This window comes from Heloderma suspectum, chromosome 4, assembly GCF_057233095.1.
Source record: "Heloderma suspectum isolate Gila_16-S chromosome 4, 16-S_ref, whole genome shotgun sequence".
Lineage (NCBI taxonomy): Eukaryota > Metazoa > Chordata > Lepidosauria > Squamata > Helodermatidae > Heloderma > Heloderma suspectum.
This window is the reverse complement of record NC_139461.1, coordinates 245,576,219-245,603,274: the sequence shown is the minus strand read 5'-3', so window position 1 is coordinate 245,603,274 and position 27,056 is coordinate 245,576,219. Positions and strand designations below refer to the sequence as shown.

At 42.6% G+C, this 27,056-nt stretch overlaps 2 protein-coding genes across 5 annotated transcripts; one reads left to right on the top strand and one right to left on the bottom strand.

Annotated features, from left to right (window-relative positions):
• Positions 1-720: 720 nt before the first annotated feature.
• On the top strand, positions 721-18,147 carry LOC146348431 (uncharacterized). 2 transcript variants are annotated; one of them, XM_084853101.1, is made up of 7 exons: positions 721-790; positions 2,554-2,964; positions 11,668-12,072; positions 12,925-12,973; positions 13,397-13,500; positions 15,981-16,036; positions 17,431-18,147. In XM_084853101.1, the coding sequence occupies exons 1-7, from the start codon at positions 748-750 to the stop codon at positions 17,662-17,664; spliced, it is 1,302 nt and encodes a 433-aa protein (XP_084709227.1). In that variant the 5' UTR covers positions 721-747; the 3' UTR covers positions 17,665-18,147. The 2 variants fall into 2 exon arrangements, with proteins under 2 accessions (XP_084709227.1, XP_084709228.1); XM_084853102.1 differs by lacking the exon at positions 15,981-16,036.
• LOC146348430 (large ribosomal subunit protein uL1-like) lies at positions 15,864-25,200 on the bottom strand. Of its 3 annotated transcripts, XR_014790639.1 has the most exons (8): positions 25,166-25,200; positions 23,322-23,396; positions 23,061-23,141; positions 22,560-22,708; positions 21,167-21,339; positions 20,779-20,895; positions 20,151-20,277; positions 17,243-17,458 (listed from the first exon to the last, which is right to left on the bottom strand). XR_014790639.1 is itself a non-coding variant. In XM_084853103.1 (6 exons), exons 1-6 carry the CDS (start codon positions 25,168-25,170, stop codon positions 20,725-20,727), a joined length of 654 nt encoding a protein of 217 aa, XP_084709229.1. In that variant the 5' UTR covers positions 25,171-25,200; the 3' UTR covers positions 20,311-20,724. The 3 variants fall into 3 exon arrangements, 1 of the variants encoding a protein (XP_084709229.1); XR_014790640.1 differs by lacking the exon at positions 20,779-20,895 and having other exon boundaries at positions 15,864-17,458; XM_084853103.1 differs by lacking the exons at positions 17,243-17,458; positions 20,151-20,277 and having other exon boundaries at positions 20,311-20,895.
• Positions 25,201-27,056: the final 1,856 nt, after the last annotated feature.

Sequence of the window (27,056 nt, the reverse complement as noted above, 5' to 3'; positions counted from 1 at the left end):
TTATGGTGACCCGAGAGAGGGCATTTTCTGTGGCCACTCCAAGGCTGTGGAACTCCCTCCCAAGGGAGGTTAGGCTTGCTCCCTCTTTGATGTCTGTCTGCTGGATGGCAAAGACTGCTTTATTTAAGAAGGCCTCTAACCTGTAAATGGGTCTAGAGGACTGGGCAAGGTTTTTAATAATATTTTCTCTGTAATTGTTATTTTTTTTTTTTCATGTATTATTTTGATTCATTTTAATTCTGTAAGCTGCCTTGAATGCCATTTTTGGGTAGAAAGGTAGGATACAAATTAAACAAACAAACAAATAAATATTCATAGTGTCCCATGCAAGGGAATGTCTCTAAATGATTAGCTCTACCCCTAAAATGCCTACATCCAAACAGCAGACTCCACAGATGGACATGCGTGCATGCGCACGCACGCACACACATATAAAGACACACATGGCCACTGTACAGTCTGGGATGGGATGTTGCAACAAGCGGAAACTGGCCTTTTCAGTCACTATTCAGCCTACTGCCTTGTCTCTTGGGCCCATCTGGACAGCAACTGCCCACAGTCCTAGTTGGGCAACTCATCAAAACTAAAATTAAGAACATATTTAGAGGATCTTCCCACAACTCCAAACTAACACTGCTGATCTGGAACAAAAAGTGACAGTCAATGACAAAGGGAATTTGCTTCCTTCCTGCAAGGGCAAATTGACCCATATGCTGCTCTGCAGTCTAAACTGTGTTCAGCTACAGGATGGAGGGGTTCTCAGGTCTCCTGCTAATGCTGATGCTAACAGGTATGGCACAGAGAGATGCTCTTTTATGGTCATGAGTGTGGAACACACTAGTACAGTGTTCGGTTAAATGATGTACTTATACTTTGCTTCATTATTTATGTAGTTATCACTTTTGGAAACTGAAAACAGAGAGCAAATTTTGTTCCCGTTTTTTTCTACAGAGGAGGGAACAAGGTTCCCAGTCACTTACAGATCAATCTTATACATGTCTACTCAAAAGAAAGTCCCATTGATTTTAATGGGTAACTGCACTGTGTACAAGATTGCAGCCTTATACTGTTATAAGTTTGGGAGTTGAGGTGGATGATCCCTTGGGATCTCTTCCACACTTGTGATTCTAAAAGGGGAACTGCTTAAGAGGTCCAAAACTATTTGGCTTGGTCTAGCATAGGATATCCCTTTTGTTAAGGAAATTCACTGAGAAGGTCAGACAGCTGAGTTGGCTCTGGAAGCATCTTAGGGAACTAGCCGCTCCCCTAGAAAACCAATAGATTTTTGGTGTGTCTGTTGGAACGTTAACCTGTGCCCCTCCTCCGTGCTGAACCTGTATATCTGTAAATAAACAAAATTTGTACAAAATGCCACAAGCCTCCAATGACCTCACTCCAAACAAGACTAAACCCGGGCCAGCACTGCACCCCTAAAACTTCTCACACCTCAGAGAAGTGGAGCGTGCAAAACTCTACAATCCCACTGTGTGACAAAGTGAGAGCTAGATGATGAATGGTAGCTAAATCATGCTTCCTTTTGTGAATAAGACTGATCATTACCACCACCTAGTTTCACGAAGCAAACCCTCCCGTTTCAGTTGTTCTCATTGTGATGTCGATGAAGGCTGAGCACTACCTCCTATATGGAGGGAGACCGTGTGTGTAAAGTGAATGGAGGGGAGGCTGTCGCAGTGCTGTAGAGAAAGCAGTTTATGAAGTTTCCAGCAGAAAATCTAGGCTAGCAGTCATTTGAATTGAATTGAATTGAATTGAATTGGAAGCACTGGATCAAATCAAATAAATTAGTCTCAAATGCATTTTTATTGGCATGAGATGGTATTTACATGTTGCCAAATACGTTTCTAAGATATTTGCCAGAAAGTGCAGGAATGGGTGGATATTACCGCCACCCCCACCCCAGAGGTTCCCAGACTCATGGCAGGGATCTGAATCCTTTATCTCCTCTATTTATCATTATATGTGCCTGACCTGGTGGCAAGTGGCTATATAGCCCAGTGCAATTCATCCATCCATTTATTTACTTCTAGGATCAGTCACAATTTCTTCTCATTTTCTAATGCAAAACAAGGTCTGATCATTCCGAGAACTACTGATCTTGTGACTACTCGTATTTGACACACACTGGAAAAGGAAGTGACACTTAGGGTATGTCTGAATGGCAGCTTTCTGCACTAGAGGGCTATACCAGAAGCTCAAGAAACCTGCAAAGCAGGATTCCTTTTGTATGTAGCTACTGGCATACAGGCTGTGCAGCCCATGTCAGTCCTGTGGTTGCTGCCAGCTAAGGGGCCATAGTTCAGTGGAAGAGACCATGCTTTGCATGCAGAAAGTCCCAGGTTTAATCTACAGGTAGGGCTAGGAAAGACTCCTGCCTGAAACCTCAGAGAGCTGCTGCCAGTCAGTGTTGACAATACTGGGCTAGATGATCTGACTCAGTATAAGGCAGCTTCCTATTTTCCTAGGGACCAGCATGTGCAGGGACTGCATGAAACATATATAATATTGCATATATTTTTACTGTTCTTGTTCCAGGTCCTTTTGTGTCCTCTAATACTTATTCACCTCCAACATCTGTACAACCTTCCCGTGCAAGGCTGAGCAAGGCAAGAAAGAGTCTGGAAGAGGTGATGCTAGTGAAAGGAATGTCCCTTAGAATAAAGGCTTTCTGTGCCCATGAATATTTACAAGGAGATAAAATCTGGTGCAAAGAAAAACAGCATAAAGAATGTGACCTTAAAGGACCTCTAAGCCACTCAGGACCAGGATGGACGTATCTGACTACTCAACCAAACCAAAGGATCATGCTAGAACATCCAACAAATGGCTGCATTTCTTTACTCATGACAGATCTCCAAGTTGAAGATTCAGGGATATATTGGTTTGGGCTCCTTGAAGGCCCAGAGATTGTGTCTTTGAACAAAATCAAAGTGGTGGTTCATGAAGGTGAGTACTTGTAGGCAACCAAGTTAGAGTGTTCCATGTGCAGAAGAGAGGCCCTAAAAGAACAAAAATGAAGGCTCATTAAATTTGAGATGTGGCTTTTATCCTGGTTCCATATTTGCTGTCATCTCTGGTGTGGACAGATAGAGAAGTGGTGTAGGATGGAGACACTAGTGTGAGGGGTTCTGGGGAACATCCAGTAGTGGATTCATAGCTGGGTACACCTTCAGTCCTACTCTGTCCCATGTCAGTTTAGCTGTACATGTAATGCTTTTTTAGGACTGAGCTATATTCATGGATCAGAATCTTTTTCTTGTTTTGGTCTTGGAAGCAGCAACATTTTTTGGTTATGCTCCTCAGTCCACTTGAGCCCAAGTTTAGATGTCATTACTCTCTGGATATAATGCACAGCCCACAGCTGAGTTCTCTCTAGACCCTTTTCATTACCAGATTAGCAGGATTCTCTGTTCAGAGATCCTTCTCCCTCCACCCCCACAGAATTATGGTTCCCAGGTACTCCCCGGGGAAGGAAATTGCTATTAAATGACTTTACACCTGCAGTGTTAAAATGTCCACAGTGCTTTGCTAAGAAAAGAAGTGGAAGCAAAACATGGACAATACCAGCCACAGGTTTGCAGATATCAAAAGCAGTAGAGGGGAAAAAGAACTGGCCAAAGACTGGCTGCAATGGATCTTGAAATTCAAAGATGGTTCAAAGGATCTGAACACTTGGAGGATAATACTGTAAGCCTTGATGCAAATGCAACTGCATGGGATTCCGTTCAGGTGTAATCAGTAGGGGAGCAGTCTTGCCATAGCAGGGACAGTGCAGGAAGCCGGGGTGATATTGTCAGACTGGCTGCTATACCTGCCCTTCCAACAAGAGAGAGGGAGACAAGAAGAGAAGGAACACTCAGCCTCCAATGAGAATGCCTGCTCACAAGGGAACTTGCATGGGTTTCCTCTGTCTTGCATGAGGCTGTATGAGCTTTGCCTGCCTGCCTGCAGCTCTCTTCACACCTGGCATTTTATTCCACTACAAACCATTCCTTTTGATTCCTGATCCTTTCCAGGATTTAGACTGGCCCTGTATGCAGGCATCTCTCATAGTGCGTCCCTCCACATTATATTTTTTCCAGGCTCCGCCTGGGCCGAGCGGCACAGAAAAATCAGGACAGAAGGGGGCCACTGGTTCCATACCCCCTCCCCTCCTCTGATCATTGATTCCTATAACATGATTTTTTAAAATATATTTTTATTTATTTTATCTTTATAAATGAAATAAACAATACCAAGAATACCAACAACCTGATCAATACTACAATTTCCCAGCAATACAATATTCTTATGAGGACACAACAATAACAGAAAGAAAAAAAGGGGGGGAGAAAGGAAAAGGAAAAGAAAAGAGGAAAAGAAGTAAAGAAGTAAAGAAAAAGAAAAGAAATTTATTTCCCTTTCCCTCCCCGTCCCCGTTAAAGGATTAAGTTTAAACTCCAATACCCCCCGGCCTCTGATGCCATTCTATTTTAAAAACTATATCTATAACATTAACAATCTTACACTTTAATAAACAACCTTACATTTCAATATCATATCATCAATCTTATATCAAAGAAACAGGCCTACAGTTCATTCCCAGTAACCTATATTAATAATAATAATGATGATTAAAAAGAAATATAGTGTTATATAATAATAAAACTTAAAATAAACCTTCAACAATCAGTAATATATTTTATACTAGATATATAAATGCATGTGCACAATACACCCTCCAACAATATATTTAAATACAGCATTTCATATCTATTTTGGAATAAAGAAATAAAAAAGAAAAGCAAGAAAAGAAGAAAGAGAATAAACGAATATATGTATAATCATTTATCTTCTGACCTAGCCTGGATCATGTAGACTAAACATAAACAGTTAACAGAGCTTGTTTAAAGATTCCAGTTCATGGGGTTGTAACAGAAATCTCACGCATTTTTACATTCAGCCATGCCTCTGCCATTTCATGATTTAGAAACTTCTTCATCTGACCTTCAGACACAATGCAAAGTGTAGCAGGATATTTTAAGTAATATTGTAAGTTCATTTGTTTTGCCATATTTTTTGCTTTGATGAATTGCCTTCTTTTATTTGCCACCTCTTTGATGTATTCTGGAAATAACATAACTTTATCTTGTTTCCAGGAAAGGCTTCCACCCTCTCTTGCCAAATGCAGGATATAATTCTTTGTGGAGACTTTTGCAAATTGGACTATGATCATATAGTCAGTCCCTTTAGCATTTGGCACACAAAATGCCTGCTCAATATCAAGTAAATAATCAGATGGGACAGGGAGTATCTCATGCAAAAGTTTATCCACAAAAAAAGGCAATTTTACATCATTAGACAGATTTTTAATCCCAATAATATGTACATTAGATCTGCGCGTGAAGGCCTCCAGTTGAGAAATTCTGTCAGAGACATTTTTAAAACAAACTTGTGTCGTAGTTTCATTCCCTGCCACTTGGTCTTCTAGCTCGTTAATTTTCGTCTCCATTTTTTGCCAAGATGCATTAATTACATCCACAGCTCCTTGCAAGGTGGTGATGGATTTTGGATTAAATCCAACCTTTTGGCTTGCTCTGTAAATTACGAAGATAAAGTCTTTATCAGAGTAAATAATTCCCCTATATCTTCTGTTTTCAAAACTTTTGACACAGGAGGTATGGGGGGAGTTGGCGGTGATGCCAGCCCCTTTCTTCTCCTCGGTGTAGACATGTTTCTCTTCAAACAGATCTTGCAGGTCCTCAGATGTTCTCAAATATTGTTAATATTTCTTAAATCATCCCTCAGGAGTTGTTGATATTTCTTAAAGCATATATTACAATGGAATACGTCAGCCTTGTTTTCTCCTATTAAATAGGAGTTTCAGAACAGCTTTTTGCGTTGGTAAAGCTCTGGGGAGATAATCCTGGAATCCAGCCCCCCTGCTACCTCATGGGGAGTACTTTTCTCCAAGATGTTATCCAGCTGCTGCCTTGCCCCCCCCCCTTTAATTCCAGCAGGGAGATGAAAAAGTTTTCCAACCTTTTAAAAAGCTGTTTGAGAAAGCTCCCATGGAGAGCCCGTGGGATGCTGCCAGGGCGACATTGGTTCCAACCGGAAGTCAGTTCCTATAATATGATTGATGTCTCCACCCCATCCCTCCACTCGTCCGCAGCAGGAGGGAAGTCGGAAGCAGTTCTAGTGGCCTGGATAGGGGGCTATGGGAGCTGGTCCCCTCCTTCCTCCAAGGGAGAGAGACTTTTCTCGGTGGCTTAACCCAAGGTTGCTGGCACTGCTAGTCCTTTTCTGCTAAATATGTCAGTGTGTGATGGAATTAAATGCAGTACATAGCTTGAACTACTGAGTTTGAAGGGTATACCGATTTCTGGGTTCCCAACTACAGAAGTAAGAAATCCACAAACAGACTTGTATACAGTCAATGCACCAAGCCATCCCTAGCAGCCCCCCCCCCCCTTGCAGGCGACCTCTTCACGGGGGACACCTTCTTCATTAGACCTGGCTTGCTCCCCCCCCATGCTGTTGTTGCTCTTCCCCCTTATTCTGGCTTCCCAATGACCCTGCAAGGTGGGCTAGGAGAAGAGATAGTGGCTGGCTAGGTGGGAGGGAGTACTATGGAAAACCACCTCAGCATTACTGCCTTCTCTAAAACAACTCCACAGCCAAAAAGGAAACTATTAAAAATGACCATTCCAAGCTCTGCATGATGAATTTATTCAGGGGAAGAGAAAATACACTTTTAATACCCATTGAAATCCTAACTGTCAAGCCTTTCTCCTGCATGTCTGAGAAGGGAGACTCCCCCATCCACCCTGGGAGGAAATAAGCCCATCAATCTGGTGAGCAAAAGGGAAAAGAAGCAGTCAGTGAAGTCAGTGGGAGGGGAGGTTCAAAGTAAATTCATTGAAGGGAATGGGAGACCTTAAGACTGCTACTCTAAGTAGACTTACAATGCACTCCCATGCATGCCTACTCAGAAGCAAGCCACACAGATTTCAATGGCACTTACTCCCAGGAAAGGAAAGCCTTACAGCCAATGAGTTTACTCATAAGTAAGCATTGCTGTGTTCAAGGTGATTTCGGACCCCATAGTGGAATGGGAGAGAGACAGAAATGGTCACTGGGAGCCTGGTCAATGACCTGCCCCCCCCCTTTCCACCAATTTGTTGACATGACAATGTTATTCAACACCGCCCAGCAACACACCCTAGCACATGCCCACACAAAGCAGGACAAAATGGTTTAGGGAAAGTACACAGGGAGGAAATGGCAATTTCAGTCTCAAGCACAGAAAATGCCAGGTTTTCCCCATTCTCAGTTAACACAGAAAGAGGTAATGGAAGTTGTGAGATAGCAGCAGGAGAGCAGCGGCATCATCTAAAGCTCCCACGAAAACCAGTGATTAGGGAAGAACAATCCTGCTAAAAAAACTCAGGTGTGAAGAGAGCCTCTCTCCCTCCCTCCCTCCCTCTCTCTCTCTCTCTCTCTCTCTCTCTCACTCAAACACACACACTCCACAGTTCTGACATGATGTAGCCACCAGAAAAGAACCACAGCAAGCCTCAAGTCTCATACATTCAACCCTCTGTTGTACCTGGGCAGGAGGCAGGACACATCTTTCAGTCAAGAGCCAAATATAGGGAAAATGTGGGGCTTTTGCACCCTCTTCCCCACTGAGTTGTTCTCCAACGGCACAGCCAACACATACACTCCAGGCTGTCACAGATGGGACAAATCTTAGGACAAAAACAGTAGTGAAGATCCAACTCTGCCCTTGAGAATTGTGCTCATCAAGGTCTGTTGTGGTTTGTTCGTTTTAAGGTTTATCACTTTCCCCCAAAAACGAGTTGACCTCCCATAGTTGGAGCAAAAAAGGACAGCAAAGAGTTCCAAAAAGGATCGCTCCAACCTGGGGGAATGGGCATTAAAATGGCAAATGTGATTCAGTGCAAGCAACTGTAAAGTGATGCACATTGGGGTAAAGAATGATCTAACTTCACATACACACTGATAGACTCTGAGCTGGCAGTAACTGATCAGGAAAGGGACTTTGGGGTTGTGGTGGATAGCTTGATGAACACATCAGCCTGGTATGTGGGCACTGTGACAGAGGCAAATTCCATGTTGGCAATAATTAGGAAAGGAATCTATAATAAAACTGCCAATAGCTTAATGCCTTTATTCAAATCTATGGTGCAGCCACATGTGGGATATCATGTGCAGTTCTGGCCACCACACCTTGAAAATGTTATCGTAGAGTAGGAAAAGGTACAGAAAAGGGCCTGTGTTGCCTGTTGCCCCCCACCCACGTTGTCCCCTGCCCTCTGCCCACCCTGCTCATTGTCCCCTGCCCCCTGCCCCCTGCCTCCAGCTTCCCGCCCTGCCCATTGACCCCCACACCCTTTGCAAATGCCACAGTAGGAGAGCGGCCAGCAGGGCTCTCTCGAGCACCTGGTGCAGTGTCGCCTCACTGGAGTGTGGTGGTGGCTGGGACCCTCTTAGGCGGGGAGCATGCAATTTGTTGTTCCTCCAGCTCTGCCACCTGAGGCAAGAGATTCACCCCATCTCATGGGAGGATGGGCCCTGACGTTTAGCTTAGAAAAAAGGCAAGTATGGGAAGAATGGTTGATGTGTATAAAATTGTGGATGGTACAGAGAAAGTCAATAGGGATTTTTTTTCTCCCTGTCTTATAATACTAAAACCCAGGTTTGTCCAATGAAGCTGAATGATGGGAGGTTCAGGACAAATAAAAGGAAGTACCACTCCACACAGTGCGTAGTTAAACTATGGAATTTGCTACCACAAGATGTAATAATGGCCACCAACTTGGAAAGCTTTAAAAGGGGCTTAGACAAATTCATGGAGGATATGGCTATTGAAAATAAATGTAGGCAGCAATCCTGGGAAAAACCTAAGATAACCACTGCCAGTCAGAAAAGACAATACAGTACTAGGCTAGATGGACCAATGGTCTGACATATTCAGCTTTATATTCTAAGGTTTTGGTGTTGTTGTTTATTTGGTCAGTCACTTCCGACTCTTCATGACTTCATGGACCAGCCCACGCCAGAGCTTCCTGTCAGCCATCGCCACTCCCAGCTCCCCCAAGGTCAAGTCCGTCACGTCCAGAATATCATCCATCCATCTTGCCCTTGGTCGGCCCCTCTTCCTTTTGCCTTCCACTTCCCCTAGCATCAGCATCTTCTCCAGGGTGTCCTGTCTTCTCGTTATGTGGCCAAAGTACTTCAGTTTTGCCTTTAATATCATTCCCTCAAGTGAGCAGTCTGGCTTTATTTCCTGGAGTATGGACTGGTTTGATCTTCTTGCAGTCCAAGGCACTCCCAGAATTTTCCTCCAGCACCACGATTCAAACGCATCTATCTTCCTTCGCTCAGCCTTCCTTATGGTCCAGCTCTTGCAGCCATAGGATACTACGGGGAATACCGTTGCTTTAACTATGTGGACCTTTGTTGTCGGTGTGATGTCTCTGCTCTTCACTACTTTATCAAGATTTGTCATCGCTCTCCTCCCAAGAAGTAAACGTCTTCTGATTTCCTGGCTGCAGTCAGCATCTGCAGTAATCTTTGCGCGTAGAAATACAAAGTCTGTTACTGCCTCCATGTTTTCTCCCTCTATTTGCCAGTTATCAATCCAGCTGGTTGCCATAATCTTGGTTTTTTTGAGGTTGAACTGCAACCCAGCTTTTGCACTTTCTTCTTTCACCTTCATCATAAGGTTCCTCAGCTCCTCCTCGCTTTAAGCCATCAAAGTGGTATCTTCTGCATATCTGAGATTGTTAATGTTTCTTCCAGCGATTTTAACTCCAGCCTTGGCTTCATCAAGCCCAGCATGTTGCCTGATGTGTTCTGCATACAGGTTGAATAGGTAGGGTGAGAGTATACAACCCTGCTGTACTCCTTTCCCAATCTTAAACCAGTCCATTGTTCCGTGGTCTGTTCTTACCGTTGCTACTTGGTCATTATACAGATTCCTCGGGAGGCAGACAAGATGACTTGGTATCCCCATACCACCAAGAACTTGCCACAATTTGTTATGATCCACACAGTCAAAGGCTTTAGAATAGTCAATAAAACAGAAATAGATGTTTTTCTGAAACTCCCCGGCTTTCCCCATTATCCAGCGGATATTGGCAATTTGGTCTCTAATTCCTCTGCTTTTTCTAAACCCAGCTTGTACATCTGGCAATTCTCGTTCCATGAATTGCTGGAGTCTACCTTGCAAGTTCTTAAGCGTTACCTTACTGGCATGTGAAATAAGTGCCACTGTTCAATAGTTTGAACATTCTTTGGTGCTTTCCTTTTTTGGTATGGGGATATAAGTTGATTTTTTCCAATCTGGTGGCCATTCTTGTGTTTTCCAGATTTGGTGGCATATGGCATGCATCACCTTGACAGCATCATCTTGCAAGTTGTTAAACAGCTCAGCTGGGATACCGTCGTCTCCTGCTGCCTTGTTATTAGCAATGCTTCTTAAGGACCATTCAACCTCACTCTTCAGGATGTCTGGCTCTAGCTCACTGACCACACCATCAAATCTATCCCCGATATTATTATCCTTCCTATACAGATCTTCTGTATATTCTTGCCACCTTTTCTTGATCTCTTCTGCTTCTGTTAGGTCCTTACCATCTTTGTTTTTGATCATACCCATTTTTGCCTGGAATTACCTCCGATGTTTCTAATTTTCTGGAAGAGGTCTCTTGTCCTTCCTATTCTTTTATCTTCTTCCGCTTCCGCGCATTGCTTGTTTTAAAATAATTCCTTATCTCTTCTGGCTAAGCTCTGGAATTTTGCATTTAATTGGGCATATCTCCCCCTATCACTGTTGCCTTTTGCTTTCCTTCTTTCTTGGGCTACTTCCAGCGTCTCAGCAGACAGCCATCTTGCCTTCTTGGTTTTCTTTTTCTTTGGGACGTTTTTTGTTGCCGCCTCCTGAACAATGTTGTGAACTTCTGTCCATAGTTCTTCCGGGATCCTATCTACTAAATCTAGTCCCTTAAATCTATTCTTCACCTCCACTGCATATTCATTAGGAATATTAGTGAGCTCCTATCTAACTGATCTGTGGGTCTACCCTATTCTCTTTAGTCTGATTCTAAATTGTGCAATAAGAAGTTCGTGATCTGAACTACAATCAGCTCCAGGTCTTGTTTTTCTGGGGAACGAAATGGCAACCCACCCCAGTAATCTTGCCATAAAAACTAAATGGATCAGTACAAGGTTTTGGTACTTGTTTACAAAGCCCTAAAAACCCTCAGGACCAGGATCCTTAAGAGATCGCCTGATCCCCTACCAACCTGCTGAGTTGCTGTGCTCCTCAGAAGATCCCTTCCTGGTGGTACCCAACATTTCTGAGGTTCAGTCCCTCACAGCTTAGAATAGAGCCTTTAGCATTGTAGCACCCACTCTCTGGAACTCCCTACCACTACAAATTAGACAGGTTTTTAGCGCCTACTGAAAACATACCTTTTCTAACAGGCATTCCCAGGAAAGTGATCTTTTCACCTGTAAGACTTGTTTTTGTACATCACTTAGAAATGTCTTCAATGTAAGTGATTCATAAATATTGTTAAATAAATACGAAAGGTGAACATTATTTGATTGTACATATTATTGCTGTTATTCTCTTAGGTCATTTTGTACCTAGCAAGACTTTCTCGCCTCCAATATCTACGATTCCTTCCTTCAAAAGAACTAGTGAGCTAGGAAGGAGAGTAGAAGAGGTGATGAAGGTGCAAGGTGAATCCCTCAGCATAGAGGGCTTCTGTTCTCAACGATATATGCAAGCAGAGAAAGTCTGGTGCAAAGGAGAACTGCTGAAAGAATGTAACCTAGAAGATCCTCTAAGCCTCTCAGGATGGAAGTCTCTAACTACTGAATCAAACCAAACAGTCATACTAAAGGATTCAAGAAACGGCTGTGTTCATTTCTTCATGTCAGCTCTTCAAGTAGAAGATTCGGGAATATACTGGTTTGGGATTCTTGACGGCCTGTATATTATCCCTTTAAGAAAAATCAAAGTGATTGTTCAAAAAGGTGAGCACTTATAGGTAAATGGCTGGATATCTTTTGCATGCAAAGGGAATTTCTGAGTTAACTCAAGGCCAATCTACACATGCAGAAAAATCGTATGGTACATGGCACAGCTTTCATGAGACTATACCATTTTCGTTTAACTCATTTCGGGAGGGGGGATGAAGAAAATTTGCATGTCAGGAAGAAGTGTTCTAGCATAGCTTTCTCCTTAATTTTCCAGCTTTTTTAAATGTCCAAGAGTTTTTATTTACCTATGCAAGTATTCAAATATGCTATTCTCCCACCTACAGTCTGAAGTGGTGGAGTCCCATGCAGGTATATGCAGACTAACCCTCAATGAGAGATTTACAAAAACACTTTGAGATATGCCACCAGGGAAACTTGCATTACTGGAATGGGAAAGCAGTGACTCTTTAGTTAAAAGAGAGAAACAATAACATTACCAGCTTTCATAAAAACAAGTTATTTATTTTATTTATTTAAAACATTTGTATCCCGCCCTATATCATTAAGATCTCAGGGTGGTGTACAGATAAAATAAATTTAAACAGTATAAAACTATAAATAATTTAAACACCTAAAACATATTAAACTATTAAACAAGCTAATACCAGTTAAAATCTAAAACAATAAAACAGTTAAAACAGTGTGCTACTTTAGGGAATTACAGAGAAGTTATAGTGTGTTACAGAGTGTTCCAAAGATCAGTACTGAGGCCAGTGATACTTAGCAAATTAATTCATAATCCTGAAAATAAGGTGATAAAGTAGTCAGGATAGATAGATCTAGAAACATCTGTGGAGCCCGAAAAAGCCAATAATCTTCTCTTCTCTGGTATAATTTTATTTTCAGAAAAGCAAAATAACGGCATAGTGACAGCAACTGGTGAAAATGAAGAAAGGTACTAACATTAAATTTATAATTTGAAAGCATCAGGATTAGGGGTTTCTGTTTGCAGCAGGATGTACTCACTCCACCTCCCTATACTGTATTATAGTTCAGTCCAAATTATGTAAGGAAAGATGGAGTTGTAGGATTTGACTTTTCCACTCACAAAACATGACCTATTTTAGGGCACTTCTAGACTTCTTTTTTAATGACCTGGAAGTGCTATGATTCTCTCCATCTAACATGGTAGTCCCTATTTACCTTTTTGCTCATGCACTATTGTGCTACAATCCTCTAGCCATTTGCATGCTTGTAACTCCGTCAGCAACATAAAACTTAATTATCTACTGCAGGTACAAAAGGTATCCTACCAAATTTACCAGGTACATATTAGTGCCAAGGGCAGGTTTAATTAATGCACTGTGGATTGTTTCAGAGTTTACCAAGTTGTCTTGGTTCTGGGTTCCATTATGGTTGGTATAACAATTATTGCAGCCCTCGTATTAGTTGTCACGATGATCGTCAAGAGCAAAACGAGAGGTATGTTTGAGTTTCTTTTGACTTCATGCAGCTCAGCTATTCTTTAAATTTCAGTACTTAATGCATCACCTAAATAACACCTGATAGGAGTATTATGAATATGGATATGAATGTTGTTTAATATCACAGCATCAGAGACTGTCAGGACTGAGCTCCAAGATAGAATTATGTGTGTGGTTTTAAGTCCATTTCGCATTTCTTTATCAATATTTTCATTTCTAAATGAAGGTCGGAAAAAGCCTCTATGGCACAAAAGCAGACGTGGGGCTCTGATCAAGAAACGCCACCTCACTCCCTCTATTAGTAAAATCTGTCTGCAATGTGTGGATGCACTAAGTGCCAAGACAACAGAAAATACAGACCTGGAATAAGTCCCTATAGATGGGGAGACCACAAAGCTCAGTGGTAGAGCACCTGCTTTGCATGCAGAAGGTCACAGGTTCAATCTTGACTTCACCAGGTAGGGCTAGGAAACACTGATGCCTGAAACCCTGGAGAGCTGCTGCCAGTCAATGTTGACAATGCTGGGCTAGATAGACCAATGGACTGACTTTGTATATGGCAGCTTCCTATGCTCCTAAGTATGCAGCAAAATGTTGGCTTGGGAAGAAAACTGGTCATTCCTCCAGAATCAGCAGGGCAGCTCATGTTCCCTGCAGCCACCCACAACAGGCAAGGCCTCGGGGGTTGGACTTGATGGTCTAATAGGCCCCTTCCAACCCTTCTATTCTATGATCCAGCCAGAGCTGGAATTAAGCTAATGCTTGCTTGTCACTTATTTCCTTTCAACCAGGGCCCTACAGCAGGGAGTGAATTAGACATGGAAGGTGCACACATCCTCTGAGCCCAATTTCATCCCTTACATTTGAGGGGCACTCTACCCCCTCCCCACCCCCACCCTGCAGCTTAACAGATTGGAAGGGGATGCACAATTAGCCTCCAAGGACCTGTGGCTCCCCACAAGGATTCTTCTTGTTGCAACAGAGATTGCCCCTTGCAACTTAAAGGTCCACAGGAAGGGGTAATTGACCTCTGATGACTTGTGCCTCAAGGTGCATGTAGTCTAGGATCTATTCACCACAAAAGCATTCCCCTTCACCAGTGTAAAGATCCAAGGCAGAGGGAGTTTGACCCTGGAAGATACATACCTGATGGCGCACATTCCCTAGGTTCAGTTCTCCCCATAGGAGTCCTGCCATAGCCCCTTTATTTGAGCTGCAGCGGATAGGATGCAGGGCAGCAGGAAGACCTGCAGCAGCCTCTCTGCTTGGATCAGGTGTGTACGTGCAGGAAGTAGTAGAAAGGGAAGATAAAAATAGAAAATACCTCCTCTTTGCAGTGCCTTTCTTCTCCTGCTCAGTGAAACCTTTCATAGGACCCACACTAACATTACCATTTCACAGTTAATAATCACCCCATCTCCCAATCCAGCTTCTCTATTATGATAACACAATAGCCTTTTTACAACTATTTGTCCTCACCTGGGAAGGGAGACCCATACACTAAAACAGGCTTACATGTGCTGATCCCCTTGCTGGATAAGGAACAGGCTGAATGCAGATATACATCCTCATACACATCTGGATGTGAAATATCTAGCACCATCTCCATGACAGAGTGCAGATGGAGATGCTTGTTCCCAGTTGTCTTGCAAATCACATGCAGCCAGACATTACCATCATGTCTGGGAGAGCAATCTTATGGTCCCTGGAGAGCATCCCAGGGACCGTAGGATTCTTTGGAGTCCCCCCTCCAAGGCCATAGACACTACTTCGACCTTGGAAGGGAGACTCCAGAATCTGATCCCTCCCTGCTGCTGTGGAAAGAACTGCAGTGCCTGCATTATGAGGTCACAAAAGTGGCCTCAGAGGACCTGAAAGGGGGCAGGGTGGGGAGAGGCCAGGATATGAGAAATCATATAGCCTCTCTAGCCCCAGCCCTGCCAGACAGAAGCCCATCTGGGAAGTGGGGGGGACAAAGGATGGAGAGGCGAAAATTGCCAGCAGGGCATTGGATGCTCAGATGCCTCTGATTTCAGAGGCTTCTGTCCAATGAGGGAACAACCCATAGGATTGCACCCTTAGGCCATTAATGCTGCATGATACTGAATGTGACTACCTCAGGATCAGGGTCAGTAGCTTCTATATTTTTCATAGTCACCTTTTAACCAAAATCACCAGGATGGCTTCCAGACATATCATTTGAACTTACAGCTCAAAGAAAGCCAACGTATCGAGTATGTGCTAAGCATTTGGGTCTTCCACTTTTAGCAATCTGTAAACACTAACAGAACCACTCCACATATTACACAGGTTTGCCAATGAGTGTACCTTCAATAAGGAGCTGCAACTAATCACGAAACTAATGTTTCACATTTTTATGTGTACATGTGTTTTAGGTGGTTAGCTAAAACTTCAACATGTTAAGTGGCCCATACACAGGTACATTTATATACTAAAATGAGACTCTCTTCTTGATAGTGGCAGATGACCTGAATTTTGGTGATAGCCCAAACTGTAGAATAATAGCATTACAGGTAAGATACTCTTTCACAAGTTAGGAGAAATTCTGACCATAGGCAGTTTCTTCATGGTGGAAAATTAGTTGTACATGCATTATCAGTTTCCACAGGCACATACATATATTCAGATATGCATTGCTTTGTTTGCAATCAAACCTGCAGGAATTCTGGGGCCTGTATTTGGAATAGACCTGCCACCTCTTCCAGAGGACGAAAAGAAAATTCATTACTTATTTCCATGTTGTTACTGAATTTCTTGAAAACTATACAATTGCCCATTGCATAGCATTAAGTTGCAAACTAAACACTAACCTTTATTACGAACTTCCAAACTCCTGAGAAACCTCAGTAATATATGACTGTAATTCATTCTCAAAAAAAAAAAATCATTCTTGCTACTGGGGGCATAAATGTGTACTATGGGAAAAGCGTTTAATTCACAGCTATGTACAATGCCTGTAAAGTTATGTTTTCTGAGCACATCCTGAATATTGTGCATCTTTTCATTCCTGCCATTTTCAGTAACAAACAGGGAGAGCTGTGTTTGTAGTGTTTTTTTCCTTGCACTTTATAGATTTGTGTTAGGCCTGGGGCAGAAATGCACTGTGGCTTAACCAGTCTTGATAGGCCTGCAGGAGATGAAAATAACTGCTGTTAGAATTACTACTATGGCTGCCACCCTATGGTCCCCAGAAGGGCTTCCCAGGGCCATAGTATATAGCAGTCCTCCTCTCCATGGGCAGAGGGGGAGGTCTGCCCTTATATGCCTCCCCAGAGGTGGAAAGTTCCACTGTCATTGCTCTAACAGCACAGGGCAAAAAGGGGGTGGGTGGGTTTCAGGAGAGGCTTTGGATCCACTGCACCCCCCCAAAAAAACCTCATCCTTCCCTGGAAATGCCCAAACAAGGGGAAATGTATGTCAGCCCCAGTGTACAGATTTTCCCTCCCATCAGAATCAATGTGATTTATTTTTCTCTAAAGGTCAGAGTGGCAAAGGATAGCAAAAAAAAAGTTAAGATGCTGCATCTCCCTTCCACCCTGCTGGTACAAGTCCAGTAGGGCTTTAGATTTGGCTGTTCCTCCACTGCAGGCTCTCCCCTGCCCCCATAGGATTCCTCTACACACCTCTTCCCAGCTTAAAAACCTATATTCTTGGTTACTACCTGAAATGTATATTTACTGCAGCAGCATAACTGGTAGCTTATTTAAAAACAAGGCTGTCCAACTGGCAGAGTGTGTTTTTATACGTTTTTAAGAAATACAAACACTAATACAAATACAGATGCACATACAAAAGTCCTGTATGGTGATAAAATGGGAATTTAGACTTGGATGTCAAATAAGATTCACCTTTAAAAGAACTACTTCCAAAAAACATTATGTCCTTCTGTTTTCTTATAAATGTTCAGATACATGAAAGCAGTGCAGCCAAGAATCCTGTGGGAAAAGAAATGGAGCCAGTTTATGCCATACTGAAGAAGCCCAAATCAATAGAGGATGTTACATATGTCAACATGAAGTTTCCACTAAGGTCAAATATAATCAAATATTGCAATGAGCCACCTGATGCATTCTCCTCTTCAGGATCTGTGAAGTATGCAAATATCAACTTTGAATCACAAGTTCCACATATTGGGGACTAAACACAAACTGGCCTTATTTAGCCCTACCTTTATGAATTCTAGGGTCTTGCTTCTGAAGTGTAATTGTGAAAAACACTTACCAAAATGTGAGAGTTACCTTTCAGTTCTAAGACAAATGCATGTCCCGGATACCGCGTTAGCTTCTTAGTGATGTCAGACTGGTTGTTATTTTGAGAGCTGACAAGTTAATCTAAAAGCCTGAAATTAGTGTCCAGTCTAGTTCAGTGTCATGTGCCCCTCTGTGACAGCAGGAATGACTCTGCAATTACATGAGGGAACATCTGTTTGAACCAGACTCTGCATAGGAAGCCAGCCACTCTGATCAGTCTGAACACCAGAGATGTGTAAAATAAACTGTTGCTCTATTCTTTTTTTAACACTCCATGCCTAAGTCTCATTCATGCTATGGATGTTTTAAACTCATCTCAGCGTAAATGCAACTGAAGTATACTATGTAGTGTGTATGAATGTATGAATGAGATGCTCTTAGTATAAAAAAAGAATTCAGCACTCTTTTCTGAACTGCAAAATGTAAATTATCCACGGGAACTGGCTTCCTTGGATAAAAACAGACTTCAAACCTGGGAAGGGACATGAAATATAGCTAAGCTGATGTATTACTGTAGCATTTAATTTGTGTATATTTAAGGCCAAATTTAATATGATGGCAGACGTTCTGTACATTTAAACTTTAAACCAGAAATGTGCTAAGGAGGGAGCAGGGGAAGAGTAAAAAGGTAAAGGTAAAGGTGTCCCCAACCAGTCGTGTCCGACTCTAGGGTGCAGTGCTCATCCCCGTTTCTAGGGGAAGAGTAGGAAGGTCCAATTTTAACAGCAAATGGGATGCCCAGATGAGGAGTGCAGAATCTTCCCCCTACCTTACTCATGATAGGAACAGGGAAGGTTCAACATACCTCCCCCAGACATTTTGCTGTTAAGAACAGATCTCACCACCACTGCATCCTATCTACATGACTGGGGTAGTTTTGTGTTTAAATATACAGAACTGCTGCTGTCTTGTTTAGCTATCAGTCCTAAGAAATACTTGTAGGACAAACTTACAAAGAGCACATTACCTTTTATTTTACAATGTAGTAGCATCTTATGTTTGTGCAATTAAATCAGAAAACATACAAAGGTGATAAGGCCTCCTCACTTACTTTTTCTACCTCAAGATATTGTTACTCTTTTCTTCATGGCTTATTTTTACCTGGGCTAGTGCAAAATGGCTGGATGATTCACACCACACCACCCTAAATTTACACTGCAGCTGAGAACTTCAAGACAGTCTTTGTTTCCTGACCTAAATTGTGGAGCTTCCTGCTGAATGTTGTGAAACAGCTCATGATCAAAAACAAGCTTGTTGAAGTGAAGCACTTTATACATCTCAGCTTGCAAGCATATTCAAATTCTTACAACGGAATTCTAGTTGTTACTTCCATCACTGCAGCTGCATTAAGTACATGGAATTACACCATGAACTGCCCCTTATAGAAGGACTGTATCTTAATGGGAGAGCAGATGCTTTGCGAGCAAAAGATCCCAGATTCAATCCCTGGCATCTCCAGTTAGGGCTAGGAAAGACTATTGTCCGAAACCCTGTAGAGCAGCTGCCTGTTAGTGTAGACCAATCTTCCCCAACCTCCAGATGTTTTGGACCAACTCTCAGCATTCTTGACCATTGGCCATGATGGTTGGGGCTGGAGGGAGTTGAAGTCCAAAACATCTAGAGGGCACCAGGCTGGGGAAGGCTGGTGTAGACAATGCTGAGCTAGCTAGACCAATGCTCTGACTTGTATGATCCAGCTTCCTATGTTCTTAAAAAAGGAAAATCACTCTGAAAGGTAACTAATTCGTTATAAATAAAATTCAGCTTAATACATTAATAAGTCTTTAGTTCACACAAGCAATGGCCAAATTATGGTTGGTAAAGTAGCAATTTCATACTATATCCTCAACTAGAGGCATTTTTATCTCCAGTCCTGGGAGTTACAACAAGGTTTTCTCCCAGGTGGCACTTCCTTTACACTGGAAAGTGACAAAGATATAAAATGCCTGATATTGGCATGAGCTTCTAGTGGGCAATGGCTGTTTCTCTTCCCACATTAAACAAATTCACACACACACACACACACACACACACACACACACATATATATATATATATATATATATATTACAGGTTACAGAATTGTGTGGCAATTACTCTCTACCTATCAAACATGTGGATACTCCGGGGTGTTACAATACTGCAGCCCTCATTAGGAGAGACCAATATATTCAATACTAAGTATGCAGAGTTTTTTTGCCAATCAGTTGGATCCAGATTTAATTGCTTAGAAGAAGAAGCCTCTTAGACTTAGAAGTCTAGATCCGACCCATCATAAATAAAATCAAATGTGAGAATGTTGATTATTAGTCAAGTGCATGTGAAAGAATGGATGTAACATTTTCCTCAGAGCTTTACAGTGTCTTTACTACTCAACTGAGAAAGATGTCTGTTTTTAACTGATGAGCAGTCCTTGAGAAAGTGGCTTCACATTCTCAGATGATTCCTTCATACGAACAGATCAGAGACCACTTATGTACCATTATCTTCACTGCACCAGCAACCTACCAGAATAAAAACAGCCACAAGCTAATTTTCATTTAAGAATGTGATAGAACATCTTGTTATCTCACACTCAGTTAAACAATTATTAAATACCAATGTAAAATAGCGTTTTAACCGTTCGTTATAACTCAAAACCAGATGATGACATCAGTTTACTAAAATAGGTGGGATCTGATGTGACCTCGATGGCTGCTGCAGCACAATTCTGGAACTCCCACTTGCCCCTGACAATCCCAGGCTTTACAACTTTGGGGTCCCAACTTCTGGATCTCCTCCAGTTATGTAGTCTTCAGACTGCATTCCTTCAAAGATATGGGAAAGTGGTAGGAGAGAGGAAGATTACACAAAGTAGTAAGATTGTCTCTGAGGGTGTAAAACAGAGAGGATGAGATAAGTAAAATTCAGAAGTCACAGAGCCTTTAAAACAAAGGCACTGCTTTTTATTATTAGTAAAGCCGCTGTGGCTTTCCCATGGTACTCTTGATATACAAGGCACGAACGTTTTGCCAGTTTTTCTTGAGCAATGATACTAGGAAGTTGATAGACAAGTGAATATTGTAAACTAATTCATCTTCTGCCATTTTCACATGACCAACAGCCACAGCGAGACAGAGCACCTGCGAAGAGAAATGTATATATTGAATGTAGCTTTCTAATAATTACAAATGGACACACATACTAATAGACCAGGTGCTCTGTGGTATCAGCAAGTGAATGCTAAGCAGTTGATTTCAGGCAGGCAATGCAAAGCTCCTACTGTTTTGTTAATTACATGCACAGTAAGTGGTTACACACTGATTACTAATAGTCCTCTCAAGAAAGATCTGCTTAAGACAGAGCAAGCAAAGCTATATCATTATCTGAATGTTTATAGGTGTTCATTTTTACCTTTTTCATTTGAAACTTGATAGTGGACTTGACCTCATCAGCTTTGGCCACCATGTTCTCATTGTGAGTGAGAAGAGAAGGGAACTTGCCAGCTTTGTTCAGGCCAGGGCCCAGGATTCGAGGAATCTGTTTAATCAGAGACTCTGAGGCCAGGAAAGCATCATACTTCTTTGCTGCAGAAAAGAATGGCAAATAAGTGCCTTTACATACATCACTATGTTCCCAACTATGGTGCAAAACTTAGTTGAGACCCTGTAAGCAAAGCACTTCCCCCTTTTCCCCCACAGTACGCCCAATGCAAGCAGCGGGAATACTTGTGCCTGACTGAATATAGAGGGTTCCTTAAAGCCACTTCAAAAATGACCTAAGTTACTCCCTTAGGGATTAAACTTGCAAGCTTCAGGTAAAGAATATGCAAAAGTCTTGTAATCGAGTTTTCCACTACAAGTACATGCACTCAAAGAACACAATCTTGGTGAATGTGCAGGTTTCACATTCAGTACAATTGGTGGGAGCTGAATTGGTCATATTACAGTTGAAGACAATTACTATAAGGTATTACCAGTAAGATTTCAGAGCAATATCACAGCACACATCTTACATAAGTAACCCAGTGTAACTTAGTTTCCCCAACGTGCAGCTAAACTCATAACTTTAAACAAAAGAACTACACAGAACAGAAGGTTTATATCAAGGGCAGAACAAAGGTTTACAAGATTATATAAACATCAGGGAGCATGGAAAGTTTTTGAACAGTGTATGCCTCACAGAAAAGTGTAATTTTGCACTGGCCCCTGGGTGCATTCTCTCTGGAGAGAAGTTTTCCTAAGTACATCCAATCCAGCAATAACAGTGTGTCTTTGACGGCAGTTAACCAAAAGTGCAGTACAATCTTAACCTATACAGGAACCACATCTCATGGCAATTTAGACCTTTAATGCAGATATTTAGTTCATGTGTAGCCAACAGGGAACAATCTTCATTATGTATTTCAGTTTATAACTTGCCCCATCCTTAGGGCTTAACAGAGAACAATTCTTATACTAAATCATGATGATAAAATAAGAACACGTAGAAACAGATTAAAAGTTACTGTACATCTGCTTAACTTTGGCCATTAGGGGCCCAACAAATGTAATAAATTGCAGGCTTCATCTTAAGCCCCAATGAATTTAGTGGTACTTTTGAGTAAACATGTTAAGGATTAGATTAGTATACTGCAACCCTATGCATGTTTACTCACAAATAAGCCCCACTATGTTCAATACGGCTTACTACCTAACAAGGGTGCTTAGTAGTGCAGCTTTACTTACACTCACTTATTCAAATACGCTCTAAGCAACTGTACCCTTTTTGGGTGCCATACCCCATTCCCAATTTGCTCAAAACTCACCCAGTTTTTTCACTAGTTTCTTGTTCTTATTGAGTTTCTTCAGAGCCTCTATGTCCATGTGAGGCATGTCAACTGTTTTGGCCTCGTCACAGTGCTGCTGATCCCCCAGTACACAAATTGAGAATTTAGGCCGTGGAGCAGACTTGAGCCTGAGAGTGAGAGCGGACAACATCACACATACACTAAGCATCTGCAGCAATACAAATCCTCACCAATCACATAGCAAGACTTTGTCCCCCCTACTTCTTAAAGCATTCAACTGGTTCCACAAGAGTGTTTCACCACACCAGCTCCTCATGTTTTAAAACAAAGGGTACGGATCTGTCTACTACAGCCACTTTTAAGTATGAAAATCAAAACTACCCAGAAAACTTAGCATTATGCTCAGCAGCCAACTTGTTTAGCAATCACCGTAATGCTTTATATTATATTATCTCCAGAATATGTAACTGGGAGAGGGATACAGGATAAATATTGGGTTGGATCAGAGCGATGCCAAACCTGACAGTGCCAGAAAAACGCTTGTCCTTCTGCGGGTCATAATTTTTCAGACTGATCTGCAATTCCACAGTCTCCAAGAACCTAAGAAAACAAAGACATGTTTTACTTTATTTCCCTAACAAGACCAGAAATTGAGAAAGCAAGCCACAAGACATAAACAACTGGAAAGAATTAAACATAGCATCTAGTACACTGCATCAAGTCTCCCTTTTGTGAGGATCTTTACATACACAAAACAGAAAAATGTCAAAGAGTTCGTACTTGCGTGGTTTTGTCTGACTTCCCTGAAGGACTTCCCGTACTGCTTCGTACAGAGTGTCACGAGAAACTTTGCTGCTGTAGATGAGAAAAGCACACATACAAGTCATACATAAGTCTGGCATGCAAAACAATGAGAACACAGGAACAACTACAAGATAATCAGCACCTAAAGCTGGCTTTTGCCATGCAGCAGACATTTATAGCCATTTTCTCAACTTCCCGCAAGGTTATTTTCTATGAGCTTTTATCTTAGTCAGAAAAAAACTAATAAAACCTTGTTCTGGAGGATAAAACTTAAAATGTGAGGGTGCCAGGCAAGTCTTCCTGAGGAGGGTGTTACAGAGGGAGAGTGCCAACCCAGCTGCCACCCATGTCACCTCTCATGGAAAAATGCCTCCAAAGCAAATCTTAGCTCTCAAGCAGGTTCATATGGACTCCCTTTTAAAAGTAATATTCCTGTATTTGCCTCATGGAACATAACACAGCACATTCACTAAGTCAGAGGTGGGCAACTTGTGGCCCTCCAAATGTTTTGGCCTACAACTCCCATCATCCCTCACCACTGGCTATGCTGGCTAGGGTTGATGGGTGTTGCAGGCCAAAACATCGGGAGGGCTACAAGTTGTTCACCCTACATTAGGCAGATGGCTATTCTTGCAGCCCTGATAACCCAGATTCCTACTCTTATCTTCCAAGACATTCCCTGTGGCATTACAGTACTGTTATAACAGCACTACTGGGCCCAGTTAAAATTACCCTTGCACACAGGAGTTGTTCTATTAGCCAAATGCAATATGGCAACTTTGGAGAGACCAATTTTGAAACCTGGACTATGTGACCCCAAAGCAGAACACACTAAGCAGAGATTATGTGACCCAAGACCTCATTTTATGCAACTTAAAAGTAGCTTGGTTGCCAGCCTCGTCTCATGAAACTAGGCTCAAGCTACCCATCAAGTTAACCACAAGTAGATCCCTCCCCCCACCTATTTCTTTTTATTGAGGACAGCCACCAGCCTGCAATTTCAAATTGGAGGGATTAAGAAAGTGGGTGTACCTGAACCCTGTTCTCTGCTGGTTTTCCATCTAGCAACCCCCTCTAGCTACCTTGGCCCCATGCATGGGGTGAGGGAGAGGGATGAACCAATACCCTGCACAGGAAGTTATTTGTGTGTGGCCCCCCCACCCCGAGGGCTAAAAGCAGGTTGGAGAGTGGGCAAACAATTTAGAGGTGGAAACCCAACGGAGAGTAAAGGATTGAGGCTGCAAACCTATACCCATTTACCTGGGAGTAAGCCCCATTAAATTCAATGGACTTCTGACTAAGCATATGTAAGACAGTGCTGTAAGATGTCGCACCCCCCCCCCCAATCCCTCATTGATGACAGCAAGTCAAGCAGCAACTTTAATTTAAAGACAAAGTATCAATGGGGGAGAAAAGAAAGGACTGTGTGTAATTCACGTCGTGTCTCTTGAACCAAGACCGTAGACGGAGACTAACCCAGGAGGGGCCTCGATGAAATAAGCAATGATTATTAGGGAGTAAGAAGCCCCTGGGGAGAGCGAACACACGCTTGAGGCATCTTTCTCGCAGGCGGACGCGGGCAGGGAGGATAAAGACGCGCTTCACGGGGCCGGCAATCCGTCTCCTCGCTCTGCGCCGGCACTGCGCAAGCCACGCTCTGCGCCGCGCCCTGAACACACGGGGGCCCGAGGCCACCCTGCCGGCTTCCTACGAGAACGACGTACGCTGCGCCTGCCCCACAGCTAGGGAAGGAACATCAGCTCGTCACGGGCCGCCGCCGCCGGCTCGAGGCCACGCTGTCGGGCAAGAGATACATGTACCTCATCTTGGCTTTCCGTCAGCCACCGGAGAAGGAGAAGGGCGTTCCGCTCGCGCGAGAAATAGATCGCCGCATCTCGCGAGAAGTGTGACGCACCGCGCAGGACGCCATGCTAGGAGAGGAAAGGCTAGGGAGGGGCGAGGAAGCGAGCTGTTGCTGTGGGGCCGCTTGCCTCGATCTGGCGCGCTCGAAACATTTTGGACTACAGTTCCCGGCATTCCTAACCATTGGCCGTGCTAGCGGGGGCTGATGGGAGTTGAGGTCCACAACCCCTGGAGGGCACCGGGTTGGGAAAGGCCGCGCGTGGTGTGATAAAAGAAAGGCGGTTTGGGGCTCGCGTGTGCCATGTCCAAGGAAGAAGGGGGACATTTATTTATTTGTTCGTTCGATTTATGTCCCCGTTTTCTGCCAAAAAGGCACTCAAGGCGGCTTCTGAACCTAAGCAAACTGTCAAGGACTAACGCGCTAACATACACACCCGGTCTGGAGATTCATAAAAGACTTAACAGATGCATTGTTCGCCCTGAAGGTACCACAGGAGTCGAACTTTTCTTTATGTTTACTGTAATAGACTAACAATGCTGCCCCTCTGGAATTTGTAAAGGACGCAACGAACTGTAAAGTGAGCCTATGATCAACAATTCTGTTTTGACTCTTAATTTAGACTCTCGTAAAAGCCGGCTGGGGAGGCTCTTGAAAAAAAATGCCTATCAAAACTCAAACGCAGCTCAAGCCATATCCTTTAACTGGCACAGTGCTCAATATTTACAATAAGAGCATGAGCAAGCTTAAAGCTTTCCAAAAATCGCTATCTGATCTTGAAGACCTACTGCTCCCCAAACCCAGACCAACACTTTATTCTCTTGTGACAGAAACACAGACTCCATACGTTCAAAACTGTTCTTTATTACTGCCCTTGCTTCATAGTTCAATTTTGGTAATGAAAACAGATTCTAGAACTGTCAAATAAAGCCCTGCAATCTCACATTTCAACTAATCATATAACTTATAAGGGGGAAAGGGATAAGTTTTTAAATATTTATCTGACAGGGATCTGTCTTTTTTTTGCTTATGTTACTTTGTAAGTGCCCTGGACATTGTTTTGGCACTATATAAATCATAGTAATCTCCAGCAGGGCTTGTGATTTTGCCAAAATCTTAGCTATGAATTGCTTCTACTATTTACAGTAGTAAAATTTAATCCAATATTGCTGTGGAGATTAACTTGAGAAGATGGCTGAAAGAGTAGCCTCCATTCTTTTGTTAAACTCCCTATCTTCCATTTATCAAAACTGTTCGCCACCCTCTCCCTCCGCTCCCAAAATTGTAACACAGGAGTTGTGTAGGGTTAAAAAACAAAACAAAACACTAAATGGTTAAGTCAGTGTGGTTTAAATCTCTGCTCAGATATTAGATATAACAGATGCTGTTGAATGCCTTTCTCACTCTAATCTACCTCACACACTGTAGGTTTGAGAAGAAAATGAGAAGATATATTGTAATCTTCCATGAGAGGCCAGGGCATAGGACAGGAAAATATATATAAATAAAATTAATAATAGTCCATTCCTGTCTCCATTGCTCTCAGGCGTATGGAACTCCAGTGAGCAACAGAGCTTGATCCTGCAGATGAATACCATTTATTGGCAACACTGTAAAAAAAAATCCAATAAAACTAGAGGGATTAGTAGTTTGGGGGCCCGATCTATTCAGGGAAAGAAGGGAGCTTTGGATCCAAAGGTGCCCTTGCAACAGACCATTTCATATCCTACCCCCGGCAGGAGCACCAGAGCAACTTGCAAGTGTACCAAGGGGCTTCCAGGGTGGTAGTGTTGTCCTGCCTGTGGAGTGGCACTTCTGCTGCATCCAACAACCCCAGCCTTTGACAGGAG